At 38.8% G+C, this 17,144-nt stretch overlaps 3 protein-coding genes across 7 annotated transcripts; 2 read left to right on the top strand and 1 right to left on the bottom strand.

The window, feature by feature from the left end:
* The first annotated feature begins 64 nt into the window (after positions 1-64).
* Positions 65-5,180, top strand: LOC122412775 (radial spoke head 1 homolog). 2 transcript variants are annotated; one of them, XM_043422600.1, is made up of 6 exons: positions 65-903; positions 1,106-1,325; positions 1,705-1,931; positions 2,125-2,232; positions 2,653-2,835; positions 3,833-5,180. In XM_043422600.1, the coding sequence occupies exons 1-6, from the start codon at positions 844-846 to the stop codon at positions 3,995-3,997; spliced, it is 963 nt and encodes a 320-aa protein (XP_043278535.1). In that variant the 5' UTR covers positions 65-843; the 3' UTR covers positions 3,998-5,180. The 2 variants fall into 2 exon arrangements, with proteins under 2 accessions (XP_043278535.1, XP_043278536.1); XM_043422601.1 differs by having other exon boundaries at positions 1,101-1,325.
* LOC122412776 (transmembrane protein 272-like) lies at positions 4,149-13,626 on the bottom strand. Of its 2 annotated transcripts, none has more exons than XM_043422604.1 (5): positions 13,408-13,626; positions 8,070-8,324; positions 7,634-7,744; positions 7,156-7,419; positions 4,149-6,817 (listed from the first exon to the last, which is right to left on the bottom strand). In XM_043422604.1, exons 2-5 carry the CDS (start codon positions 8,272-8,274, stop codon positions 6,621-6,623), a joined length of 777 nt encoding a protein of 258 aa, XP_043278539.1. In that variant the 5' UTR covers positions 8,275-8,324; positions 13,408-13,626; the 3' UTR covers positions 4,149-6,620. The 2 variants fall into 2 exon arrangements, with proteins under 2 accessions (XP_043278539.1, XP_043278538.1); XM_043422603.1 differs by lacking the exon at positions 13,408-13,626 and adding an exon at positions 10,895-11,635.
* LOC122412773 (cytochrome P450 4g15-like) lies at positions 8,270-17,005 on the top strand. Of its 3 annotated transcripts, none has more exons than XM_043422598.1 (11): positions 8,270-9,321; positions 9,991-10,164; positions 10,665-10,777; positions 14,179-14,275; positions 14,414-14,599; positions 14,698-14,770; positions 15,222-15,348; positions 15,426-15,575; positions 15,723-15,957; positions 16,041-16,220; positions 16,294-17,005. In XM_043422598.1, exons 3-11 carry the CDS (start codon positions 10,730-10,732, stop codon positions 16,476-16,478), a joined length of 1,281 nt encoding a protein of 426 aa, XP_043278533.1. In that variant the 5' UTR covers positions 8,270-9,321; positions 9,991-10,164; positions 10,665-10,729; the 3' UTR covers positions 16,479-17,005. The 3 variants fall into 3 exon arrangements, with proteins under 3 accessions (XP_043278533.1, XP_043278530.1, XP_043278531.1); XM_043422595.1 differs by lacking the exon at positions 8,270-9,321 and adding an exon at positions 9,649-9,791; XM_043422596.1 differs by lacking the exons at positions 8,270-9,321; positions 9,991-10,164; positions 10,665-10,777 and adding an exon at positions 13,904-14,022.
* Positions 17,006-17,144: the final 139 nt, after the last annotated feature.

Below are 17,144 nucleotides of genomic sequence, written 5' to 3'. Positions count from 1 at the left end.
TTTTAAAAAACCCTCCAATAATTCCAGTCATCACCGATACTTCGTGAAATAAAAAATTACTGAATTACAAACTTTTTTTTCGTAGTTCATTTCGTAGGACCCCAACGTTGCAAACTTCAGCATCGTCACAAAAAAAACTCTAAACGATAGGATACAATTTTGTGACCTACATTCAAATAATCCTTCACGTGAATTCCCTCCATTGAATTCTACTCGAAGATCCTGCTTTGTACTGCAATCGCGAACCTCAATTGTATATAAAAATACATTGGTTTTCAATCAATAACCACTGAGCCGATTAGGATTATTATTTAGGAATTAGGATTGAGTCCTCTCCAAAACTGAGGGATCATGATTCAAATCAAGTTTATGGTTCTGCACAATGTCGATATCATGGTTTTTACAGAAATAGATAAAAAAAGGAACATTTTATCGAATTCTGGAATTCTATAATCCATCAATCATTAAAAAACATAGATTAACGAAAAACTTCTCATTAACAAATTTGATGCTTCTGTGAATGCTTCGATCTTCAAAAGTGATACGTCACACAGCGACGAAAGAACACCAAATAGTTGTCGAAGAGTTCGTGGCTGTATTTATCAACTCGATTCAAAGTGGAATAAGTCAGAGGCACCTTGAGCTGTGTACAAACAAAAATAGACTTAATAGAAAATGATTTTGTCATAAATGAGGTCTGCAGAATCCAAGATGTCAAACAAATGAAAAACAAGAGTATGAAAACTCGTGATACACTGGAAGTTCGGATCTCTGGTTTCTTTCCCGAAGAATCCTTAAAGCAAGCAGTTTATACGTTCTGTCTCGTATTCAAAGGGTGAGCGAATGGCACAAATAGCTGGGGAGGGTGGAGAAACCGGTGAGACCGAGGCAAATCCTCTTGGGGTAAGTATTTGAGACTTGACTTTGCCTCGCTCCTCTTTTAGGCTATATGTCTATCTTAACAAATTTCATTGATTGCCTTTTGCCTCTGCCCCCTCTCCCTTGGCGGTGATTCCACCTCAAAGATTATTGTGCCAATGAAAATTCCTTGAGAATTCATGAAAGTATGAAAATTCAGTGAATAATTATTTTCTTACCAGAACAGGCTTACGACGGGGAGAGAAACAAAATTGGCGAGAGACACGGTTATGGGAGGAGCCTTCTACCAAACGGTGACATGTACGTGGGTCGTTATTGCAAAGGTTTGAGACACGGAAAGGGCCTTTATGTTTTGAAAAACGGTGCGAGATACGAGGGCGATTGGCGCTTTGGTCTGAAACACGGTCAGGGCACTTTTTGGTATCCCGATGGGACCCGCTACGAAGGTAAAAACAAGAAAAGAATAAAAGTCATGAAACTTTTCTCGATAGGATCGTTCTCATTCGATCGCATGCTTCCTTAAAAATATTCTTCATTGACATGACACTTGGCTTCATGATGGAATGAATTATTAATTAGAACATCTGCTGAAGGTCACGAAAAATAGTTTTCTGAATGACCCTTCAAGCTGATCACATTCCACGACTGCTGCTCTTTTTCGAAAAGATTCCTCGACGACGAAACGTCTGGACTTGACTTGCTCTTGTCTATTAAAAAATGAAATAAAATATGGTTTCAAGGAGTGAGCCATCGAGCCGTTCCTTCCTCTCTCAAAGAGCGCTTTAATATTTCTTACATCCTTTGTAAATATGTTGGGGACTAAAGGCGACTGGAAACGTGACACGAAGTATGGCTTTGGTGCTTATCATTACGCGAACCGTGACGTGTACGAGGGTGGCTGGAAGAAAAATCTTCGTCACGGTCTCGGTACGTATCTCTACGAAGCCACCGGCACGAAGTTCATGGGTACATGGACAAACGATCGCATGCAAGGTCCGGGTCAGTTGGTTCATTCACGTCATCGTTTTCACGGTTCTTGGGAGCTCAATTTGGTAAGACTGCACTCATCCCTTAGCCCCAAGTTCATATTTTATTCTCATTCTAATTCATATTCGAGGGCTTGCCATCTAAATTGTATTTTTGGGCAAATAATATTTATTATTATTTATCAAGTGCAGAATATATTTGATAGCAAAACATTTTGAAATATTATTTTAAAGATTCTTTTTTCATTCCCTGTTGCAGCCCTACGGACGTGGTTGTTTCGTTTTTGAAAATGGCACGATGCAACACGGTCACTACGTTCACCAGGAGGATCCGAATTACCAGCGAGGCGATGTCCAGCGTGGAAAAGTAATTTTATTAGAGCTCGATATTTAATTTAGTGTGGAGACTGGAGAGAGTTCCGAATTGCTGCAGCTTACGATCAATCATAATCGTGTGAAAGTAAAATCATTGTCAAGATTTCGTAAAAAACGACATTAAAAAATGAGGCTCGTTGAATTATGTCGGTGGTTTCACAATCGGACCGGAAGTCGAGCCTTTTATGGTCATCGGAACACATTCGCAGGGTGGTTTCGTTTGATTGGAAGCGAACGACTGAAAAAACTTTGTCATCGAACTCAAATCGCCCACGAACCAAAAACCCACTCATTGCCCAAGTTTTCCCTCTCCCCCTCTCCTGTGATGGGAATTTTCTGGGCAATGTCGAATAGAAAGGGGAAGACTAATCAACACGGATAGCAGTCGAATACACTTCTGTAATTCTCGTAGGAAGCGAGTCTCAACGACGAGGCATTGGGTGACGGAAATGAAAAGGGTGGAGAGGAAGTTCCACCCTCCGCGGATGCTCCAAAACCGCTGAAGCAAGGGATTCGTTCTATTTGGCGAGCCCGTTACGTCACTCTTTACAGTCCGGAATTACTACCGGAGCCACCGATGCTCGTGAAAGAAAAAGTGAGTTTGCGGTTTGAAAATTTTTTTCTTCCTGCTTCCAAGATTCGGTCATTTTTGCTCGGGCATCGATGCGTTTTTATATTTATCGTGAAATTCCCAATCGAATTTTCAATAATTCAATGCTTTATTTTTTTTCGTAAATTATTACGAATCTCCAATTTTCATTTTATGAGTTAACATTTTTACAAAGTTCGAATATTTCGTGATCAGTACGCGTAGCACTTTGAGATCGTCAAATAAGTCGCATTGTACTAATATGTTCTTGCTGGTAGAAGCGTTCGTGCTCCTCGTTTAATGGGCGTTCGAGTGAGCCAAATCGTGGTTTAATTATTTCGTAACTCGAACGGTACACTTTCCCGTTCCCCTTTTCCCGAGTTCATTGATTCCGTTGAGATATTCGGCCAGGAATCGAGCCACCGGAAGTTATCGTGACTTTTTGCGCCACAGACAACGAGCTTGCTTAATTTGACACGGAAGCTTCTCCCCAGTTCCGTTTCTGGCTATGTTTCACCATGGTCATTAACCAGTCCTCCTAAATTCAATAACGTAAATCCAATAAATCATCTTCGTTTACCGGATCGTCGCTTGGATTAACCCCCATCGCGATTGAATTCTCCATGAGTGCTTCCGCTCGTTACATCCGTCATTGAATTATTTCGCACTTTAGTGTTTTTAATATAAAATGTGATATCCGGTGTCTGCCTCTCTCTCCCTCCCTCCTGTTGAATGTTGGAGATGAATCAAAATACTGTAGCACATTCTAAAATGATTATTCGTCTTCTGCTTATAGGAAATTGAGTAACCGTGCTATAAAAAAGTGTTCAATTTTTCTTCGCATAATTTAATTGCTTCAATATCAAAATTGGTAAAGTTTGAATTATCTGAAGATTTTCTTGATGAGCGTTCGCACCAAGATTTTCAGCATTTGAGCTAGGACAGGAAAATCGATACAATTGCTACCGAAGCCCAATGATACTAGCCCGGATTGTACTCGCAGGCCTCAACGGAGTCGTTGCCAGACGAGTGTCGTTCGAGCGAAGTCTGGAGTGAAAAGGAAGAGTTTTCGAGAGTCCCAGACGTTGAACAAAGCGAAGAATTCGAGGATAATTCTTATGGGAAGAATTCCCCTTACGAGTCAGTGACACCGGACTTTGGCGAATAAATCGAAGAACAAGATTTGAAGATTTCTCAATGGCTCTCAAGCTATCCATTCAGAGAATTTTTTAATAATAGTTAAATAGAGGCGTATAAAAAGCAACGCCGACTATTTTTGTATTGTACGGTCTTTATCAGTTCAAAATGTGAAAGAAAAATCGTTTTCTGTACTTTTATTTCTCTTTTTCTCCAACTTTTTTTAACATATTTTGACATATTTGAGTATTGTCGATACAAAAAATGCGAACGAATATGCATCCATAGTAATAATATTACCGCATTGTTCGTGGCTCCATTGGGGCTGAATTGTGCATGGAGCCTATTTTTGTATATTTATTTTTTCAATTCTCACGTACACTGCTCGCATAATGCATCACTGTTGCCTTTATGAACGTCGAAACGCTTAGTCATCGCACATCACGATCTTTTCCTCATGGGTTCTCGACAGAAATCACACATCTGTCGTTCGTTTTGCCCCTCGTTTGTTCTCCATCTGATGCATATTTATTCTCCTTTAGCGTTTTATTGGCTTACGGAATACCATTTTTTTGGGTATATTCCATTTACGAGTATCAACATTTTATTACTTTAAACCTTTATCACATTGAGTTATTCGATTTTACGAATATTAACAAGGTGGTAGAGAAGAATTTTTCGCAGCGATTTACAAAATTTATGCCAAACAAACGAGGTGAGAATGTAGCAAAAATGTGATGAGATTGCAACTGAATAGCTGCCGAAACGAAAAATATTTTCCACCGAACGGTGCAATACGCTTGGAGATATTAATAGTAATTTAATTCTCTCTGTATATCAGCATCAACATTAATTATTTATAATTTACAAAGGATCGAAAATAGCACACGGTTCGTGAACAATCGTGAAAACGAATCCGTATGAGTGCAACTACAAAACCATGAAATCCCATAGAAATTTTTCGTCATTGTCTGCCAGTGCTCGAAAAAAAAAATATCAATAAAGTATCGTTATTTTTCAAAATAGTTTAATCTCCCAATATTCTGACAATGAAATCAACTGACGTGAGTTCAGTGAATAAGTACTACGACAGTAATTATATGTACCGAAGGTGATTACTCTGTTCAGCCTTTTTTTTTCAATAAAATTCAGCAATATTGATTGTTCAAAAGAATCTTCAGAAAATTTGGAAAATTACATCTGTCAAAAAAGTATCGCCATCACTGATCGATAATTTCGCAATGACTCGCCACCTCCTCGAAAACTTCCATTCTCAGACTGATTTACGATACAATCGTTTCCTTAACTATTAAGAATGAAAAATTGGTTTTTTTCGTAGCTTACGGTATAAAAAAATTATCAAGCGAAAACCATTTCGGATAAAGACTAATTAGGGTAAATTGTCGAGGGTATAAAATACACGAGACACTTAATCGGGAGTATATATTTTATAGGTGTATATATAAAGATATATGTGTATGTATGAATTTTTTGTGTGGAAGGACGGAATAAAAATGGATGAAAAAAGCAACGCAGAGGCAAAATTGGAAATAACTATACAGTCTTATAACGGCAGATCTCTCGGCGTGAGGTCAACTGCGCTTATTTGTTCCATTGTTTTTTTCTTTCATGTTCATAAGTTTTTGGTTTTGTTTGTTCTTGACTAAAACGCATGCGTTGACGAACAATTTATAAAAGCACACTCGCCCGAAACAGAAGCTAATATTACTCGGAAAATAAAGGGCTCTTCTGATCTGTCTTGTTCGCGACGATCGCCTGGTGACCCTTATTGTCGCCAGGAATCTCTTCATTTATTTACAATGTGCTGAAAATATTCGATGACTTTCACGCGTTAAAAACAAAAACAGCACTCAATAATTATCTAAAATTTATACCAGATTTTTTGCTCAGAATAGCCAATCTAAATTAAAATAACTGTAAAAATATACACAACATGCTGGTACTATGCCGGTTGTGCGTTGAATTACCCTCTGATTGACGAATTTCTCGACCTTTTTTGTTACAACTATTGGCTGAACGTTGATTCCCTTTCACTTTTATACGTTATCTAGTGCGCATCGTACGCATTATTAATAATAGTTGATTGTTCGTTGGAACGAGCTTGTCGAACTCGTTCCATCTTGGCACAATTAGTAAAGTTTTTTGTTACATTTTTTTCTAGGCGAATTAAAATCGCAATTTGCAAAAAAAAAACCATAATTACACAGCCGTCGATCCGATTCTCGTGCTTATTGGTCATGCTGCAATAGTCGGTGGGTAGGATCTTTCCCATTTTATTTTCATCGCCGGATATTCACACTTCTTAAGGCCTTGCCACGGAACAACCAGCTGTTCTCGAAGTTTTTCAAATTAGTCCATTATCGTCGCGAAGGATCTTTATGAAAGCTCACTCGTGCAATACGAGTCAATTTGACAGCACGCATTTTATATAAGCGAGCGTTACTCCATTCGAGTGCTGTAAATCATCACCGATCCTTCGCTTTCGTCACCAAAAACACGATGTTTTTCAAGTTCATCGCTATTTTTTCTCTGACTCACACGTGAATGCGCGCGCTTGTGGTTTTTTATAAAAGCGCGAATATTGATTTTCTTTTTCAAGGCCCGTACCGATCTTGAGGCAATGAAACCATGCCTCACATGAGATCCGGCGGTCTTCGCTGAAAAGCGATACTTGCTACGGATATGCTGCACAGACCGGCTGTTATTAAACCGAGCACAATGTAAACACACGTTATCAACCAGAACGCGAACAGGTAAAGCGTCTTGTTGCAATATTTTCCCCGCGATGGATCATAATTCGGCTCGTATTCCTTATACACCCACATCGAGCCTGTTGGAAAAAAAAATGTACATTCAGAAATAAGATTCGAAATCACTTCATGATTCCTTTTTCATTGATGTTTTTGAACCTTTTTTTTTATGACGAGACAAAAACATCTATGAAAAAAACTATTCATTATTTACACAGAAAACTTTATTTTGTGAACGCGTCAAAAGTTCAAGTTTCTTCTAAACATACTTTGATTATTTGCACGCTACAATAGAGTAGTGAATTTCAAACGAACATTCATGAAATCTAGTGATTCGTTCGATGCATTTAAATATTGGTATGTAAATTGAAAAGCTATTATATGAATATATTCTGGTTAATTGGAAATGAGCACTTACCGATTATGAACCAGCCGAGCATAAAACAATTGATTAATGTCTGAGTTGGAGTTTGTCTCATTCTCTCCTCATCTCTTTCTTCCTGACGTTTTCTAACCCTCGCTGAGAGATGCAGAAGTTGCTTGAAAACACCGAAACCTCCTCCGACGAGGAGATAAACCGGTATATACTCACCCTGAGGACAATCGTACAAATAGATTCCCCCTATCACCATCATGCATATGGGCACCACTATTGTCACACCTATGATGATCGTACAGCCGACTGAAAGAAGTTCCAAAATTTTTGTCAATTCATTCACAAAAATATTTTTCGTGCGCAAAGTAAAGCTCCTATTTTTTTGTACTGGAGACATTTATAGAAACGATTGTGATTGGGAAGTTTTGTGAGCAAATTTTTCAATAGTAAGATTCGTGAATTATCAGAAAGCTCACAATTTAAAGTGCTCATTCAATTTAAAATAACAGCTTCGACTTACTTGTGCCCAATAGCAGAACTACAATATTTAAGAGGAAATCGAAAACTCCTTTGGATGCTTTGTGGGCTTCTCTCATACGTCCAAATAGAGAATCGTATGATGGTGGCGGGGCTGAAATTGACAAAGATTTTCTCACTTAAGAAACTTCAAATACAAATACTTGATTTAAAAATTCAGAGGCTTTTTGGATATGTTTTTCATTATCATAGTTCTTCACCTACAATGCAATATTTTAGGCACCGAAATATAATGAGATAGAAACATTTTTTGGTGAAAATTACTTTACTTTTTCAGTTTCAGCTAATTTTATGTAGCGTGTTAGAAGAATAAAAAAAACTTAACAGTAGTAACCTAACATTATCAAACCGGACAATGAATTACTGGATAAGCAGAATAAATTTGCAGCAATCGATGCATGTGGAAATATATTTCTCACCATTGGGATCAATGACGTCTTCGTAGGATGGAGGAGCTCCACGATCATTGATCAACACAGCTGGATGACCCGGTGGAAGATTGATATTGTGATAAGAGGGTGGCGGGGTGCAACTTATAGCAGTAACATGATGGTTACTTCCTGGATTAACACCACCCATACTCTCGTTGGAGAGTCCATTGATACTTGTAGAATTTTGCGACATTATCTTCTTTTATCTCACGCACGATAATATCCTCTCAAATGTAATGTAATCTGCAAAATTGTCGCATCCTCGAAATGTAGTACACTATATGAAATCGTCGATTTTCTGTAGATTTTTTCGATGGAATCGGAAAAAAAACAAATTTATTTCCAACGCATTTTGGAGCTCTGCCGCTGTTTCACACGAATTGTATCGGAAACTCCTAATTTTTCGACGCTCACGCACGCTCTTGTCGCGTGAATGTAATCGACAAATGGAAAGCGAGAGTAGAAAGTGCCGGCTTGGTGCGGTAAAGTGTTATCTTTTTTCTTTTTTTGACCAATCCTTCTATTGCTTCTCCGTTCAAACACGAGGATCCAAACAGCGGTTGTAATATTGTGAGGAACTGTCACACCTCCGCTTCTAAAGACGACACTGTCGCAACGCACTGTATACTCAAACGCTCGCAATGTGCTATCGCAACGTTGCTGCAGTTCTTTTCTTTCTGCCTTTTTCCTATTCTACCGAATTCTCACATAACTAAACACTCACTGATGCTGCTCCTCTTGGCAGCGATAATACAAACGTCGATCTTCGGCTTCTACTATAAAACTCAAGTTTTTTCTCGAGCGTTTATCGATGAACTTCGTAAACGAAAAAAATTTCGCAGTTCGAGGACGTTTATGATTGTGAAATGCCATGACATGACGAAAAAAATAAAAAAAAAAACATGTGCACCACAGCAAGCCGATAATATTTTGACATATTCTGCCCCGTTGTTGAATGTTGTTCTGTAGAGCCCGGAACAATCCGGAACATGAATCGTACACGAATATGCAATCGAAGTGTGAGAGTAAGAGTGGTGAGTGGTGGTGGTGAAAGCGAGAGTGAGTGAGGCGAGATCAAAGAGAAGAAAGATCGCGACGATAGCGCCGAGAAATTCTTTACGGCTTGGAGGTCGAACTATTGGAATCGATATTTTGTCCGTTGCACACAGCCGGGAACATACGAAGACGACCGTTTCGAATCATTACATGCTTCGAATGAGGACTTTTTAATATTGCAACGGTAAATAAATGATTCTCTTTACAATAAAAATATCTTTTTTCAACAGCTACTCACATTGTCCTATTCTCATAATCGTGTTTTTCAACAAACCGGACGATTGTCGAATCGATTCAAAGTTCCGTTGCACACATACGCATTCATCATTATTGACAAAGATCATGGTCATAACCGTAATTTCGTTGCCTCGCTATATGTAAACAAGCAAGCCGATCTTTCAATAAATCTCTTTTTCTCGTAAAAGAGACGTGCAGGGTTCTCGAATGACAAATAGAGATGCATACTGCAAAATTCAAAGAGTGGGACAAAAGGATGCTCGAACGTATGAAGTCTCTGGCTAATATATACGAAAAGAGCATTTGTTGACAGCGAGTTTACCGAAGATTGTGGTTGAAGGAACTTCGCAACGGTACAGCAGAGTTCGTTAGACATGTTTTTTGGTCTTGACGTTTTCAACGAACTTTTGACGAAGGGTATAAACAAATTGGTGTTAGGGAGTTATCTGCCACCTCGATTTGAGGCTCCAGCGACGTGCGTCGTCGCTGTCACCGCCCAGATCGGGGTCGCTGTGCAATAATAATTCGGATTCAGCACAAAAATTGCTCGAACTCTGTGAATCAATCGAATAATCGTTCTTTTTTTTTACCTCCCTCATTTTTCTTCAATTTATAGAGTTTTGGAAAATCCTCGTCATTTCTTTAACCGGAATTTGGAGTGTTTTATGGTACACGAAGAAGTGGCGTGAATGCAGATCGCGTTTTTCCAAATTGGCTAAATGTCTGCCGGGACCACCGACTATTCCGCTCGTCGGGAATGCCTTGAGCTTCGCTTTTTGCCGACAAGAAAGTGAGTCTTTACTATTTATCAACAGTATTCTCTCTATGAAATTAATAGATGCGGATAGCCTTCTGAAATCGCGTTTTTCGCATTTTCCGATCGCATTTGCGTCTCCAATTCCATTTCGAGTGCATTTTCGATTCGAATTGAAAGTCAGCGGAAGCTGCCCAATCGGAAGTGTCATTCGATCAACTAAACTAAATATTTCATCCCACAAAATTCTCGTCGTCTCCAAGCGTCGAAAGTGTTTTTACGGAATTGAAACGCGCGTCTTTCATTCGAAAATTGCTCCGTTAAGCGGCTTTCTTGAGCGTTCGATGACGCTAATAATTCATTTAAGGAGCAGTCGCAATGAAAGAACGAAAAATAATGAAATTCTTTGAAAACCTGCTCCCTTTGGTGTACTTTTTCGCGAATTCTATTTTTTTCAAATCTCTTTTTATTTTATACTCGTTTTACGACTGCATTTTTGCGTAATGCTGGTTATGAGCGAAATTCGTGTTCCGCAGAACTGCTCGATCGTATCGTAAGTGTCTTAGCACCTTACGAAGCTGTTTCACCGATCAGAATTTGGATGGGGCCTGCGCTGTATATTGTGATTACCGCTCCTCGGGACATAGAGGTGAGAAAATTGGAAACGATTCAATATAACAGACCGTCAGAGCGGTTTTTGAGCCTGTTCTCTCATTGGCTCCAGGCTTTTGAAAGAGAAAGTCTAGAAAATTTTCGTCTTCGTTACCGGGTTCGCGTTTCGGGATCTTCGTGACTTTCGTTGATATCGATCCTCGTGATTCGACGTTCACAGTCGCACTGCTACGCAGGCAGCGGCGCTCTTACGTGCATGCGAGAGTAGCGCTCCAAGCGACGTTTTGATAAATTAAAAATCAAACGTGGATAAGATCGTGACGAGGCTCCTTTGTCTTCGGACGTCCGAGAAATTTAGAAACATCGTTGCCTCGGAAAGGAACTTAATTGTTGGTAGTTTTAGTTGCTTTTTCCGTTGCAGAATTAGCCGAGCGAGGACCTCGCCGGGACTTGGAAACTCCTTTTTCTATTGATCCGAATTATTTATTGCTCGACAACGGAAAAAACTGCGTCGATCCTCGGTACATCGACTCCCTCCAAATAGCAGTTTCGGGTGGCGAGAAGCCACGCCCAGCGGGCTTCCCAAAACGTCATGAAACAAACGAAATAAATATTCGTGCTCGCAAAGACTGCGTCGAGACTTCACAAAAAGTCATTGACCAATAGAAACTTTGAGAGCATTAACGAACCTCGATAACGAACGAATAATTCGTGGCAATAAAAACAAACAAAACAGGTTTCGCAAAAGTCGTATTTCTTACAGTAGGAAAAAAATGTTTTATTCAATAATAATTGATCTTGTTGGAAGAGTTTTCTTCATTTAATTGCAACGCTTTTTGCAGTTTTTATCTAAACTCTTTCGTTCGTCATATTTAAGGTAACTCCTGTACTGCATGCTAGCCAAATGAGTGCTAAATATTCAAAACGCTTTTAAACCAAGCTCAACGTACCGATTAAACTTATTGTTAGTAGATATCTATTCAAGCATATTTTATTAACGTGAAAAAATATTAAAAACGATAGTTTTGCAAAACTATCAACCGATAGATGCAAATTTCCACGACGACTCATTTTCACAGGTATTTTTCAAAGAATCATCTGTATTTTTCAACCGATTTTATTGCACCAAGTCTCATTTTGTTCCTCGACTGATCCTCTGCGGATTCACCACGTAGATTCTCCTTTAAACTCATTCCTTCAGAAATTATGAATGAACAAGTTTTTCCACTCGATGAACAATTAGCTGCAGCAGTGAAACGATCAAGTTGAAAAATCAACTACACGGTGGATTCATAGAGGACCGGTTGACGAACAAAATGAGACTCGTTGCATTAAAATCGATGAAAAAAGGCAGATAATTATTTGAAAAATACCAGTGAAAATGTGTCAGCGCGGAAATTTGCATTTATCAGTTGATGGTTTCGCAAAACTAGCGTTTTTTATATTTTTACATCTTAATAAGATATGCTCTTATACAAATCCACTAAAAATACATTTAATCGGTACGTTAAGCTTGGTTTAAAAGCGTTTTGAAAATTTAGCACTCGTTTGACCAGCATGCAGTACAGGAGAGACCTTTAAGGAGGGTGGCTAGGGACGATACAATGTTGCCATGCTAAACCATGTAAAATACATTAAAAATTTCAAAATGATAAGAATTTAATAAAATTTGGTGAACATATTCTTTAGAGTTAAATTTGACAATACAAATTTTTTAAGATTTTTCTTCTGTACAGTTATCGAGTAATTGATCACTAAAGTTGACGTGTATAAGCATAGCGTTTCCATATATATAGGTATACATTCCGGGCATAAGAAATCTGCTTTAACGCGTAATTACGCGATAACTAAGCAGAAGAAAATTTTGAAAAAAATCGTGTCTTCGCACTTGATGTTGAAGAACATTATCACCAAATTTGATCAATTTCTTATCAATTTGACAAACGTAGCCACCCTCCTTAAGGTATAACTGGATGGATAGGCTCGACCAAAAATTGTATCTGATCAGAATTTCCGTACTTCGTGATGCAATAAAAATCTGAAAAAATTCAGCAACATTTGGAAAGTTATGAACTACAATTATCAATAATAGTATTGCCCAAAAGTAATTAATAAATTGTCTAAATAAATAATTTTTTAACAATTCTACAGTAAACCCTTGTTTATTTTTCTTTTTTTTTTTTTCTACGAATCGAATGTGCGCATTTTTCTGAATGCTCATGATTTTTTTCAGAATTTTCATGGATTTTTGAAATTCCCTTTTTTAAATTTTTCAAGTGCTGGCTCTATTCGTACATTTTTGATCCAGTAACCTTGAGACTTTACAAAACCGATGGTAAATATGTCCTCTAAAACATATGCAAAATTCAAATTTTTCAAAATTTTTTCAAGAAATTTCAAAAATCGACGAAAATTCTGAAAAAATTCATGAGCATTCGGAAAAATACACACATTTCATTCGTAAAAAAAACAATGGGTCACCGCAAAATTATCGAATAATTAATTGTTTAAACAATGTGTTATTAACTTTTGGGCAATATTATTATTGATAATTGTAGTTCATAATTTTCCAAATGTTGCTGAATTTTTTCACATTTTTATTGCATCACGATATTCCAATCAGATATAATTAGACTATTTACGAAAAACTCGGCTTTCGAACGTTACTTAGATCGTGAGACGGATTTGTGGAGCGCGTTGAATTGAAAAGCCACACAAATATGGATACAGAGGAAGGGGAAGCTGAGCGTCCGCATTTTTTGTATGGCAACGCCGAGCCAATCGCCCATAAAAATGTACTTATCGCGCGCCTGCGACGCGTTCGTGAAAAAATAATGTATTAAATGGACTGTGAACGAATCGATTACTAATCCGAGGGACACACACGCACAGATGCTTGATCAAAGTTGATCGCTCGCTTCGCGAGAAACGACTGTAAGCTCATCGATTCGATATACAAAATATCAATCGAATTGCTACTCACGTAATCTCCATACTGATTTTTTCCCGCGGCGTCGTGAATCGCAATCGGCTGATTATTATTGAATGCACAGCCGATTCCGAGGAATGCCATCGTCGATAAGACCTTTGATCTTCCCTTGAAAAATCGTTTTGTTAAAAAATCCACTGATCGAAGCGAGCTCATTGAATTTTTCTTCAGTTTTGATTGAACCTCGAGATAAATCGGGGAATAATGGAGAAACACTGCGATTCGTTATGCTCGTTTGGGTCGAAGTGACCCAGACGTTCGTACCGAAAGTTTCATACTGCGAATATAAATCGGTATTTCGTATCGCGATCTTTCACAACGAGCGGAGGACTCCCATGAAGCGCGTCGATAAATCGAAAGCTTTTTTCAGTCGTCTTGTATTTTTCAAAGTACTCGAGCCTCCCGGAATCGGGTGTCTCTCTTTTTCATTTGTCATTGATATTTTACAGATTGTACTGAACAGTCAGCACGCAGCGAAGAAGGGAATGGTCTATAAATTTTTATACCCCTTTGTCGGCGAAGGTCTCATAAGTGGCTCCGGCTCTGGTAGAGTATAGAGGCTTGAATACGCCGAAAAATGGAGTGTTTGCATGTACTTTGAGCTCCAGGGACGACACATTCGTTAGCAAATTCATTGGACTCATTGTTGGAACAGTTTTTTTCAATTTTTCTAATAATTTTCAGATTTCAGCTGGATATCTCACAGGAAAATGTTCTTGACGACGATGAACCAACGAATTCTCCGCGAGCACGTCAAGATATTCGACAAAAGATGCCGAATGTTGACGAGAAAGTTGGAGAATCTTGCTGATCGAAGAACAATCGACATTCACGATTACGTCGAAGGATGTACAATCGACCTTGCAAGTGGTGAGGGATTTATTAAATTTACGTCTTTGGAGTTGAGTCGTAAACTCGTGAGGTCCGTTTAGATTTTATTGACGCGGCGGATGCCCATTAATTCTTAGAAACCATACTGGGATGCGACGACGTTAACGCACTGGACAATCCTGATCACGAATTCGCTCGAAGCACGGCCGAGTAAGTGAATATCAATGAGAATATGTCACGAAGCAGGATACATCGTCGGTTTAGTGCAGCAGAAAGAACTGAGAATAAACATTCCCGCGTATAAATAAATATTTTCACGTATACTGAGCAGCTCAAGTAAAAACAATATTTTTTATCGAAACTCCGAGCGCTCCTGATTTGCAAGATTTTTCAGTCAGTGTCTTAGCCTCTCTGGAATAAAAAATTCCATTAGTTCCTTGACTGAAATTTTTCCCAATTGTATTCCCATCGCAAAGTCTTCCTGCTCGATTTATTCTCCAAGAGTCTGATTTTTTGGTCAAATTTACTCCGCAAAAATCCAGATCACAAATCCAATCGAAGGGAATTTTGCACTAATTGATTAATTGTTGAAAGATTGCGAGTGAAAACCAAAGCGAGCTGTCACGAGATTAATTCGACTCGTTTTTCGTCTCGTTTCAAGAATGTACGAAATCGTTTATACCCGGATGTTCCGGCTGTGGATGCACCCTGATTGCGTGTTCCGCTTGACCTCGAAGTACGAGAGACAACGCTGCATCGTTAAAGTAATTCATAATTTCACGGAGAAGGTAAGTTGATTTTTTCTACTGGAATTTATCCTTTGGGGGTGTGACGCAATTGTTTATTAATTTTTTTACACGCGCAGTGCATCGCCGCCAAGAGGGAGGAATCGCTGAATAACTCGCACGACGTTGAAAGAATTTCTATACTGGAACAGATCCTCGAGGCTAACGACGTCACTCACGCATTAACCGACGATGAAATCAGAGACGAGATTTATACGGTCTTCTTAGCTGTAAGACGACAAACGCAAACACAAACAACAACGATAATCATAATAATGACATTTGAGAAATTGTTAAAAGAATGAGGAGTGCAGAGTTCACTCTTACAATTGAATAAGTAAATTCAAAAGTTCTTGACCCTTTGCTCACTCGTTTAGGCCCAGGACACGCTCGCCATTGTCAGTAGTTTCGCCAGCTTGATGTTCGCCATGCACCCGGAGATTCAGGAGAAAGCGAGGAAAGAGATTCGGGAAATATGGAGCGAAGATGAACCGGTTACGTTGGAGCATTTGAATCGCATGAAATACTTGGAATGCTGCGTCAAAGAGACTTTGAGACTTTTTCCAATAGCCCCTCTGTTGATCAGGCATCTCAAATCCGAGCTTGCCCTTGGTGAGTCATCGTCGTCAGGGAAAATAGTCGACCGTTTTATTAACCAAGAAAATATATTGAGAGTTTCCATTCGATTTATTCAGGTACGTGCACCTTGCCAGAAAATTGTCAGGTTGTCATCGCAGCCTACGTCACTCATCGGAGCGAAAAATACTGGAGAAGTCCAGAGGAGTTTGTACCTGAAAGATTTACGAGCAAGGAGACGGCGGAGAGGCATTCTCACGTTTTTATTCCATTCAGCGGTGGCCCCATGAGCTGCATTGGTCCGTAACGACTCGAATATTCTTGCTAAATAATGCGAGCTGAGTCAGCGATGATAAAATCGTTTTTATTCAGGTCAGAAGTACGCTTTGCTGGCTCTCAAAGCAATCTTGGCTCACGTTCTACAGCATTACAGAATGAACACCCACGTGAAAATGACCGACATCCAACTGAAATCCGATATATCGATTCGTTCGATTAACGGATACAAAGTTTCTCTCGAGGCCTTAATGAGCGAACGACGACACGATCGGTGCTGACAAAATCAATGACATTGAAAATCTCTTCGTAGAATATCTCAAGTGGACCATCCTGTGGTTTGCAGACAGGAAAGACAAAAACCCCTCAAATTTTCAGCTTTTTAAAGGGCTCCCTCAATGAGAAAAAAATAATATGTTTTAGCTTCGCTGAAAATTGCGGGAAAATAAACCTGGACGTTTGAGGAAGTCGTTTCGTTAGAGAGTACGTGCAAAAACCAAAATTTTATTTCTTCACTTTTTTCGACGCAATTATCAGTTCTAAATACACAGAGAATCGAAGGAAAAAGAGAAAAACAAAAACTGTGGGTATAATTGGACAATTAAAAATGTTTAAGTATTCGTAGATGTTTCTGACACTTCAAACGGCCAGCCAAAATTTGTCAAGACATTCTAAGATTGTACAAATTGGGGTGGTCCACTTGGTATGGAATATCCCATATATTTATGGGAGAAAAAAGTTTAAAAAACGTTTTAGTTATTGTTTCCAGTGGCATGCAACTGCGAGAATAAATATTTAGGAAACCAAATTTAAGACTTTTTTAAAATACTCATTGAATCTTCACGCTCGCTTTGAATTCGAAGTTTCCTGATTATTCTTCACACTCCACGAACGATATAATCGCTGTTTGACATAATTATTTGACACGAAACGACACGAGTTCGTTC

This window comes from Venturia canescens, chromosome 6, assembly GCF_019457755.1.
Source record: "Venturia canescens isolate UGA chromosome 6, ASM1945775v1, whole genome shotgun sequence".
Lineage (NCBI taxonomy): Eukaryota > Metazoa > Arthropoda > Insecta > Hymenoptera > Ichneumonidae > Venturia > Venturia canescens.
This window is presented reverse-complemented; position numbering and strand designations above follow the sequence as displayed.

Bases quoted from the DNA above. Each gene is read 5' to 3' on its own strand.
- LOC122412775 (XM_043422600.1), top strand. From the start codon at position 844: ATGGCACAAATAGCTGGGGAGGGTGGAGAAACCGGTGAGACCGAGGCA. The intron at 904-1,105 runs GTAAGTATTTGA...TTACCAGAACAG, and splicing joins CCGAGGCAAATCCTCTTGGG to GCTTACGACGGGGAGAGAAA. The intron at 1,932-2,124 runs GTAAGACTGCAC...TCCCTGTTGCAG, and splicing joins GTTCTTGGGAGCTCAATTTG to CCCTACGGACGTGGTTGTTT.
- LOC122412776 (XM_043422604.1), bottom strand. From the start codon at position 8,274: ATGTCGCAAAATTCTACAAGTATCAATGGACTCTCCAACGAGAGTATG. The intron at 7,745-8,069 runs GTGAGAAATATA...TGTCAATTTCAG, and splicing joins AGACGTCATTGATCCCAATG to CCCCGCCACCATCATACGAT. The intron at 7,420-7,633 runs GTAAGTCGAAGC...AACTTCTTTCAG, and splicing joins AGTTCTGCTATTGGGCACAA to TCGGCTGTACGATCATCATA.
- LOC122412773 (XM_043422595.1), top strand. From the start codon at position 9,749: ATGTTTTTTGGTCTTGACGTTTTCAACGAACTTTTGACGAAGG. The intron at 10,778-14,178 runs GTGAGAAAATTG...GATATTTTACAG, and splicing joins CCGCTCCTCGGGACATAGAG to ATTGTACTGAACAGTCAGCA. The intron at 15,576-15,722 runs GTAAGACGACAA...TCACTCGTTTAG, and splicing joins TTTATACGGTCTTCTTAGCT to GCCCAGGACACGCTCGCCAT.